Source organism: Scaptodrosophila lebanonensis, unplaced genomic scaffold (assembly GCF_003285725.1).
Source record: "Scaptodrosophila lebanonensis strain 11010-0011.00,11010-0021.00 unplaced genomic scaffold, SlebRS2 tig00000080-arrow-pilon, whole genome shotgun sequence".
In the NCBI taxonomy this organism is placed as follows: domain Eukaryota; kingdom Metazoa; phylum Arthropoda; class Insecta; order Diptera; family Drosophilidae; genus Scaptodrosophila; species Scaptodrosophila lebanonensis.
Window position 1 is genome coordinate 3,410,784 of NW_022060561.1, and position 10,335 is coordinate 3,421,118.

General features: G+C 41.8%; 2 protein-coding genes across 2 annotated transcripts; both read right to left on the reverse strand.

Moving 5' to 3' along the window:
* Positions 1-422: 422 nt before the first annotated feature.
* LOC115626148 lies at positions 423-892 on the reverse strand. Its single transcript, XM_030521412.1, has one exon. It carries the CDS (start codon positions 890-892, stop codon positions 443-445), a length of 450 nt encoding a protein of 149 aa, XP_030377272.1. The 3' UTR covers positions 423-442.
* A 1,645-nt stretch (positions 893-2,537) lies between these two features.
* Positions 2,538-10,335, reverse strand: LOC115626064 (putative ATP-dependent RNA helicase SoYb). The gene is made up of 4 exons (XM_030521317.1): positions 10,296-10,335; positions 5,960-8,730; positions 4,860-5,330; positions 2,538-4,466 (listed from the first exon to the last, which is right to left on the reverse strand). Exons 1-4 carry the CDS (start codon positions 10,333-10,335, stop codon positions 2,727-2,729), a joined length of 5,022 nt encoding a protein of 1,673 aa, XP_030377177.1. The 3' UTR covers positions 2,538-2,726.

Sequence of the window (10,335 nt, forward strand, 5' to 3'; positions counted from 1 at the left end):
TCTCGATAGCTGTACGAGCGTCGTTGGGCTTCAACATCTGAACCTATACAGCGACTGAGGTGAACTCAATTCACATGAGATTTACAAGTAGGTAGAATGGCTAGAATCCCCGTCCCAGATATGTAGATAGCCTAGTCCCCTTTCCACCGACTCCATTGCTTCTACCGGCTTGCTTGCGTCCGCTGTTCACGACTCTGCCGGGACTGACAGTCCCTAACATTTTAGCAAGGTTTTTCTCGATCCTAAGCCAATATCCTCCTCCCCCGTCCTACCACTATTTGGGATCATTCGATCGGACGACCGCCTCAGCATATTGTTCAGAAACGAGATGCCCAATATTGACAAATTTTAATGAAACTCAATTGCAAAAAAAGCTTTATTGGATAAATATTATAGAATAACACAGCCCAACGCGAATTCAGATGATTGCGAAACAAGTTCATTAGATTAAATCTATAGGCACTTTCATAAACTTAACAAAACTTCTCATATCAGCGATTGGGATATGGGGCAGACCCTTTCCAACCTTTTCGTAGTCAACCCCATGCTTCTTGAGTGCTTTGCAAATATGCAACAAGTCCTTAGCCCGCCAGCGGCAGAAACGACAACCGCGCGCAGTCTCAATGCTTGCCAAGCGATCACGGGCGAGGGTTAGGTCGTAGCTCTGTTGCCGCAATATGTATAATGCCTGCTCCTCCTCAATGGAGTAGTTGGTGTAAGCGAACTGCAAATAATCCTGTAAACCGTCGTCGGGTAGCTCCTCTTTCGGCGCCCAGAGTATCGAAGCGCGATGCTGTAAAGCAACTTCAGGCGTTGGCGATACAAACGCTGGCAGAGTTGCTGATCGCTCGCGCCAGTAACTGGCACTGCGTTTCCCACTAGACGAAGTCATGCTAGTGAATAGAACGCACCGAATCGTTCAGTGTGATTTCCGAATGTTTACTCGAACGTTGAAAAACTCTCACCCTATTGCGATATGAAAGAAAAAACTAAAAGTGTTGCCAACTAATTACTGTCAATCAGGCCAGTGTTGTTTTCTAGCACTAGGAAGCGAAACGTTTGGCCGGGCAGCAAATAATTGTTTAATGCTGGCAGTGCCGTACTCGTTTTTGCGATTTCTGCTAACGTTAAAATTCTCTTTAAATAGCCTTAAATGCCATAAACAAAATGCAAAGCTGTTACATAAACACTACACTGTGCATTAGCGAGTTGCGAACAAAGCATTCGTTGGCCGCACACACGCCCCGACGTCATTCCGCCTTCTTTATTCCAATCACCAGGACGCCGAGCTTTCGACACGATATAATACCGGCAGTCATGAATTACACGCATTGCCACTTCGACGGTCAACGGGCCAGAGGAATTTACCCCACCGCCAAATGCTCACTCAAGCTTTTACAATATTTGGACTTAGCTCAGATCCTTAAACTGCACGAATGTGACACCATGGACTTATTAAAACTATTTAAGTACAATATCTCAGAGGCCTGTCGCCAGCTGACCCCCGAGCTGCATTTAGCCATTGATGCGCCGTGGAGGCTGCAAGTTAAGGCGATCCGCGAACTAAAGTCCGTGGAATTGCTCATTACACACAAATTGTACAAAGGAAGTGGGGGCAGAACCTTCGTGAAGTATCCCAATACTTGGCAAAGCTACAGTGTGCTGCTGGAACCGGACATATCCCTGGGCGAATATGCTGCCGGCCGATGTGTGCGCATACAGCGTTGCTTCTACATGAACGAGATAATGGAAGCTGTTTGTATCATGCCGCGGGACGCGTATGAGCATGTTCAGGTGCTGTTCTTGAAAATACGCTATAAATGGAACATAAGTGACTCGACTCTAGTGACAATATTAAAGCAGATTGAAGAATATATTATGCCCATGATATTGGCTACTAAATCGTGGCAGGAACGTAATATCTTTGGTAAAAAGTTGCCGTGTCAAGCCTTGCAACGTTTCGAACCTATATCGTACCATGCGAGCGATCATGAAACTGCAAACTCGAATGCCCTGATTATGAATATGATAGGGCAGGTGATAATACATATTATGGAAAATGAATATAATCTGCCTCAGGGTTCGGCCGTCAGTGAGGACTTCTAATTTGTTCATTATAAAGCACTTTCTTACGCTTAACTTGTTCCTTATAAAGTACTTCTTACGCTTAAGAAGGATTTCCAAAATACTCCTACAACAACTATAATTTCTAACAGTTATTTTTGATCTGATATATTAACAAAAATTTTTTTCTTAGAAAGCATGTTCCTTTAATATTCTTTGGCATGATCGCTAAACTACATTTTTAATAATGCTGACAAGGAATGTTTAAAATTCCAAACCTATTTTATCTAATAATATAATATAAACAAATGGATCTCTATGTGTTATTTTTATTTTTGTTAAAATGTAGGGTGAGATAATTATACAATTTTAAAATAAAAAGCATTCAACAGAAAACATAAATTGATTCTTAAAATAGAACCAATCATAACTGGTAGTAACGGGAAGTGTTTTTTTAAAGTGTAAATGTATCGTATTAAATGAAATTTGAGATTGTTTTATAATGAATTTCTATGGGTAGAGTGAGGATGATTGGTTGTCTTAAAAGAAAAAAAAATAGGACACATTTAAAGGTTAATAAATTAGAAGAGAACGAGATGTCGACTGATTTTTGAAAATTACGGAGCTATAAAAGAATCGCTGTGGAGCCCATGTAGGAACAATTAGTCTGCTAAGTCATCCCCTAATATGGCGCGTTCAGTGGAATTTTCTTCACTTTCATCCACGGATGAGTCCGAATCGAAATCAGGGTTTTTGGCTTCGAACTCAGAGCATTGCTGCCATATCGATTTAAATCTATAGTTTTTAGCTTCTTGAGAGCTTAATTCGCCATCCGGATCCGTATCGTAGGTCAACCAATGTTGGGGAACTGCCGTGCGCAGCAAAGTTGGCCAAATGGTTTTAATAACCTTGTCCAGCTTCACCTGCAGATAATAGCCACACTGTTTTTCCGATATAACTGTCACATCGCCCAGCAAATTAAGAATGCAACCTTGTGGTGGTGCTGTGGTTGGCACAGAATAGAATAACGTATTGTTATTATGTCTCAACTCATATTCGGGCAACTGTTGCTCTATAGTGATGACGATTGTTCGGAGGGTCTGTTTCCATTTGATTGAGGGACGCACTGCACCGCCGGCTACAGCACTGAATCGGAGCGAGTAGGTAGTTAGGGCAGCAGCGTCGACGGACTTTTCATGAGACGCCACCAACACCTTCTTTTTGCTCTGTCGCGTACTGGACTTCGAGCTGACGGTGTTCAATCTTTCGTCTATGCCGTACACTATTTCCTCCATCATTTGCTGTGTATTGTTAGGTTTTACATCATCCTTTTTTTCTTTAAGATTTCTGATCAACACATTCAGAAATTCGGTCGTTGAAGTGTTGCTTGTTTCTTTAATAGCTATCGAATTGGTTGTGTTTGAGTGCTGGGAGTCAACGAGGTGTCGGAATTCTGGAGATCGAGCTGTATTTTTACAATTGTCTTTTTTTTGCTTCACAAAGTCTTCTCCAGAGTCTCTCTGAGTTTTAAAATATTGCGCGTTTGTCTCCACTGGCGTTGAATCTTCATAATCTGAATCCAACCACTGTCCAACATCTGGATTATCTACAATTTCTGCAGGACTTGGACTTGTTAGCTGCTTTTCATCTTTAAGGGTAGGGCTCGCAGGCAACTCAGCCTCGGCTCCATCTTCGTCTGAGTCTAACCATTGGCCAAAATGTGGATCTGCAGGATCCTCATCAGTTGAATTTATCTTTGTCACTTCTGCGTACATGTTGCGTAACATTTCAGGCCCATCCGCCCTAATGCAGCCATAGCCCTCGCGCAATAGTTCTCCGCAAAGCATCGTCTTCTTAACACTAGTACCCATCTGGGGGCAGTCCTGAATCACGAAAATGTCCTTAACATAGACTGAGGACTTAAGGGCGAAGTCAACGACCATTTGCACATGTTGTAACTCATTGAGATTACAAAGCAAAGACTCTACCCACTGCGTCGCACTTCGGGACCATGTAACCTCACCCATGACAGGAACTATGCCAGGGAGACGAACCGCGATGACGAGCGGTGGTACGCGTTGGAATGGGGTAGCGCAGTATAGCAGCTCTGAGATGCCAACGTTAATGGGTTCAGTGCTATCGTCCATGAACTGGACTTGCAGCGATGATCCATTATATTGACAATTTACCACACGAACTCGTTTGAAGCCCGTTGACCGTTCAATGAGGCAGATGTCATTAATGCGCGGCTGACGATATGGCCGACGGTTTTCCGGTATACCCATATAAACATTTAGTGCTAATGCCAGTTGAGCCACACTCGATGAGATTTGGCGCCATTTATTGCATCCTGGTAACTTGTAGCATAATGGACGAATAGCCAAATGCACGGGACTGTAGACCTGATAGGGCAATAAAAATGAAAATAAAAACCACGATTCTATAGAATAAAACCAAGAATAGCAACTATATGTCACATATATGTATAAAGTGTATCTTTAAACTATGGAATTGTTACTAAAATTGGAATCAAAAAAGAAACAAAATGTATATTTAAGTATAATAATATATAGTCAAGAAAGAAAGATATTGAGATATCTTAGAAAGTGTTTAAACATGGAAATATAGCCTACACCAGCCTAACGACCTACCGTTGGCTAAGGAAAAACTATGTTTTTATTTCTTATCACTGAGAAGAAAAAAAACTGTTTTTATTAATTTGATAAGACCCATAAAAAAAGAGTTGCTACTCTTCAGAAAAAAACTGTGCTAGTAATATGGAATAGAGGACTTACCTTCACCACTTGGACACGAATGAGTGTGTCTGGCTGTTGCGTAAACGGTGCATTCATCACATCCGCCTTGACCAAATAGTGCCGATAGCGGCATGACATTAGACAACGCGTTCCAACGCTGAGTGTTTTCTGGCAGAGAGCATGACCCTGCTCCGAATGCATTTGACAATCAGCTGCAGCCTGCATTATGTGTTTTTCCTGTCTGATGCCGTGTGCATGGAGAAATTGCACCAGTCGGGGCAGCTCCAACTTATTGGTTTCATCTAGCATGATAAAGGAGGTAATATATTTCTCCGATCGATTTTCGGAAAAATAATTTGGAATGTTGCCCGTAACAAACCGAAAACGCGACGAGAAACTTGACCACGAGTGGGAGAGGTTGTAGTGGACCAGGAGTTGAATGTCCCGCAGTGTCACCACAGATGAGTTGTTTGTGACAAGATCATCCGTGAGCAGCAATATTCGTTCCGTCTGCAATTAAGATAGTTGGATTCTGTCCAGTGTTCAATTGTAAAACGATTGCAGATCGTCTTTTTATACCCTGTACCCGCAGGGTAAAAAGGCTATACATATTAGGTTTTTGCAAATTATGTAACAGGCAGAAGAAAGCATCTCCGACCCCATAAAGTATATACATTTTGAATCAGCATGACGAGAGAAATCGATCTAGACATGTTTGTCCGTCTGGATGAATGCCTGGATTTCGGAAGCGATATAACCAAACTTGGTATATAGACGCTCCTAGTCCCTAAGCTATACAAGTTCAAATTATTATTATATATATATTATATTATATATATATTATATTGTTATTATATACAAATATCTACTTTGGTGTCAAATTTCATCCAAAACGGTCTATTCTAAGAAAAGTTATTAGCGAAACAATTTCACTCCAGTACTACGCCCACAAACTGCAGCATCAAGTTCGCTCTTCTTATCTTTTTGCTTCTGCTAGGAACGGATATAAATCAGTGCCGGAAGTTTACAGGGTTTTTAACTGTCGGGCATGCTCGACTGTAGCACTCTCTCTTGTTGGTTTCAAACATTCCCCACAACAGAGTTCGTTTCAGAAAATTAAAACTAGACACCTCTCTTACCTCACTTTGCGATTCGTTGGCCATTCCAGACTGCAGCCCAATTGAGAGCAACGCTTTGCGTAAAGTGCCCACTTCTTCTAGTGATTTGCAGAAAATTAGCGTGCGTTCCTGCAGCGACATGCGTGAGTCTAGAAACTCCAGAAGCTTTGGCAACTTCTTTATAGACTGCATAAAGACGACTTCCAATTTTATAGAGCCGTACATGGCCGCTTCCAGAAAGTCGCCAAAAAGAAGCAGTGGATTGCGTGCCTGCCGTTTAATAAGTGGCATATATTCAGACGCGCGCCACTGCTGAGCCACCATTATAAGTTGCAGCCGCGGTAAGGACATGCCTTTCAGTTGGTCTAAAATTTGTTGCAGTATTAGTGGACCAGCGGTTCTGATAAGATCATAATCATCGAAAATAAGATGCCTTAAGCGCGAGGCATCGAAGATGTGAATGCCTTTGCTGTGATGTTGCAGCAAAATGACCAAACAAGACGCTGTGGTCACCAGGATACCACAAGTGCTCAGCAACATGCTACACACATCACCCATTTGAATGGCACCCGCATTTATCACTTTGTACTTTATAGTCTCGTAGTACTGCAGTAGGAAAGAGCAATGTTGGGCCAGAATGTTGACATTCTCCTGATTGTTCGCCACCAGCACGGCAAGCGGTCCAACCCCAGTCATTACTGTCATCTGCATTTGCTGCATAACAAGCGTACAGAGCGGTGGCAAATAACTCCAAGACCTTCCGGTATCCATGCTATTGATCAGCAGCATCGAGTTCCCCTGCATTAGATGGGGCCAGGCATAACTTTGCATTGGGGATGGCGTATGAAAGTTCTTATTGCACATGGCCTGATGAATGGAGGCGCCTAAAGGCAACTCTTGGACGTTGCTCAAGGGTATCAATTCCACAGAGCTATGTGCCAACACCATATTGTTTATGTGGCTGAGGCCAGAGACGTTCTTGGGGATGGCTTGTTTCGGACTGCTATTGAACGTGCCCGTCCTGAGTGGGGAACCCAACGAGGTTTTCCCAAGCATTTCATTGAAGATACGGTCTAACTTCTCCTTAGTTAGTGAAGGATCCTGTGGCTTTGGAAATATACGATTTTGAACATTTGGGGTTTCTGCCACATTTCCGAGAGGGAAAGGCTTCGTTGAACTTAAAAGGTTTGTATACTTATTGTCTTCATCTGCTTTTAAGTTAATCTTTGTTGCCTTTACAACTGGCGTCTTATCATACTTTTCGTGGGATTCGTAAATAAATGGAACTGCATGAAGAGGCTCCGCTGACTTCACAAGGCTCGTATATTTCTCGTTTCTGTTTTCATTTGCTTTGATTTGCTTGAATTCACTCCGAGCAGACATCTTTTCAGGAGCTTTAGAGACTAAAGGGGTAGCATGAGTACGCTCTGCTGATTTCACAGCGTTCGGATATTTAATATCGATAGTTTTTTCTACTTCGGAATGAGTCTTTAATGGCTCTTTCGACACAGCCGAAGATGTAATCGGGATTGAATTCATTTGAACTTCTATTGAGGCGCCTATGGACGTTGGATAAATTATTTTCTGCTCCTTGTGCAGGACTTCCTCATCCCCTAAAGCTGCAGCGGCTGAGTTTTCTGTGGAGTCCGTTGATTTGTCAGCTACCAGCGCACGCAAACATTGCAGGCGCGGTGCATCCTCTTCGATGTCAGAATTGGACGAACTGGAGCTTCCGCAGGCACTACTAGTGTCGCTGCTTACTTCGAAAGCTGTTTCCACCGGATTATCAAGTTTGCTGCTGACCTTGCTTAGAAGTTTCGCCGTCAATGGTATTGGTGGCACAGTTCGCTGCTGCAGTAGAACACTCAACTTTTCCGGTTGTGCCGAAGGACGCGTGAGAGGGCGTGTTAGGCCCCCAATCTGGTAATAGCCATTTCTATGGCGAACTTTACATTCCTGGCTCCAGGGCTCCACCTTATGCAGAACTTTGTGGGAATCAAAATAAATGTCAGCAAAGGTAGAGTCTCCATTAGTTAAGATTGGAGAGTTGTTGGGATCAATAGATTTGGTGGGTAACAACCCAGCTGCCTTGACCAGCTTGATAATATTGCGGGAACCTACACCACCAAGATTGCCAATATCGTTAATCTCAGCCAGATGAGTGGCTTCAGACTGTTGCCAATAATTGTCCATGTCAAGCTGAAAATGGTCCTTTTCTGCGATACGTGCGAACTGATTTAACACCAAATACTCAGCGGCATCAACCAGATATTCGTTACAATCAATTAACTTCATAAGCAATTGTCCAAAGTTTTGCTGTCGCTGATTCTGCTGCATAGGCTTGAAGCTAAGGTGGTGTGCCTTTAAAAGCTGCAGCCCAAAAAGTTTTTGAGCCATAGCACTCCAGTTCTTGCCATTCCAAGGCAATACATTAGCCACTCCGCCAATGGCAATGTCCATTATTTTTTCCGACAATTCTGTTGGCAAACACCACAAGAATCTCGAAGAGCTGATGATTTGAAAGCCATAATCCATGGCCCACACCAAATATTCATCGTCCTGCCAATCCTTCACCACACCACGAAGATATTTCTGTGGGTTCGATTGCGGCTTATAGCGCACGATCACATGCTGCTCCTTTTCATAACTGTCCAGTTGATTGGATGAAACGCATTGCGCGGGCAATTTCTTCTCCAGCTTGAGAGCTTGAGCGGCGCTGCCGTGCAACTTCTTCAGCGGAGTATACCAAAATAATTGCGGATTCACATAATGGGTAATAATTATTGGTTCGCCTGCAAGAAAAAATCGGAAGACTCTATTTTTAAAAGTGCTAATATAATGTTGAAAGTTCTTGAAGTGTAAAGGTTTTAATTAAGGGACAGTGAAGACTTTAGAATTGTGAAAAATTAAACCAAATCATTATTTTTATGTCGATACATTAATAAATGATAATTTGCCTAAAATATTGGGTACAATAGATACAATATTGGTACTAAAAGAATAAATACTGTAGTTATCCCAAGAAAAATGTAGACTCTTTACAAGATCTAGGTCTTTCATTGCATAAAAGGATTAACTGTTTTAAACCTTCCCATTTACTTATCATAAATGTTTTGAACCTCACTATCTTCCCGTTTCTCAAAAGTAAAAAGTATTTTTATATTAAAAGAAATATTGAGACGCTACTTAAATTCAAAATAGGAAATAAAAATAGAAAATAAATATGTACATATATAAAAATGCAAATAGTAAGTCAATTAAAAAAAAAAAACAAAAAACCGTATACATAAAAATAAATAAATGAAGGAAATTGGGAATAATTAATAAATTATTTGTTTAGCACATTCTACTTATACTTGTGTGTTGACTGTAAGTTTCTTGGCCGGCCGTCAGCGCAAAATAATCGTTCATGTGGAAATTTCTGCGATTTCCAAGCACGACAAACTTCTGTCTCAGCAAAGGAAGGGAGCAAATTGAGAATGGAAAATTTTTTGGCCGCCCCAATTTAATGCCAAGAAATAAAATTACGAGGCTTACATATATACATACATTTGTATGTATGTTGCATGTATAAATGTTCGATAGAAAAGTACATAGACAAACATTCCAAATTAGGTAATTAAAGTTAAAGCTTTGAAATTTATGGAGAAGGAAAGGAAAATGCGGTAAATGCAAAGTTTCAAACCGCAGCTGGTGCGATGAGAGGTGCTTGTGCTTATTTGCCATTTGTTTATGCTGCACTACTGCAACCGCCTCCCCCCCCTTTCAAGCACTCGGCGACTACACACACACACAAACAGAAAACGCATGAGTGCGTTGGCAGCAGCAGTTTGTAGACCAAAAGCCGTGCATGCTTGAAATTGTTGTTGTATTAACACTTTTGCCGCGCTACGGCAATAAACTGGACGAACTATGCCAGAAGCGATGAATGGAACGAGGACAAGGGGGAAGTGGTTAAAAGTTGGCCTTGTGGGGACAATGCAGTGGCGTAGCGGTGCGCAAATTCCTAAACGCGTATTGAAACGCTAAGCGATCGAGTTTAATATGCGGGTTAAGCGCACAAATCATCAGCACCCCCGGATAGCTGCTCTACTGTGTGTGTGCGTGTGTTACACCCTTCGCTTTTTATGTGATATAAAAAAGAGGAAAAGCGTTTAATATTATCCCATAAAAAATCGCATAAAAACGAGCAAATCGTTGAAATTGGCCACCGGATCAAAAATATGCAAATAGAATGATTCTGGATAACAGTCAATAGGGGTGGTGAGTTGGTCGCTGACGTACATCAATCAAATTTCGCCATTCAGGCGCATAATCTAATTATTAATAATATAATACTCCCTAAGTCTGCACTTACCGCATGCGTGGTCGTTGTTTTCCTTATTGCAGGCTGCCAT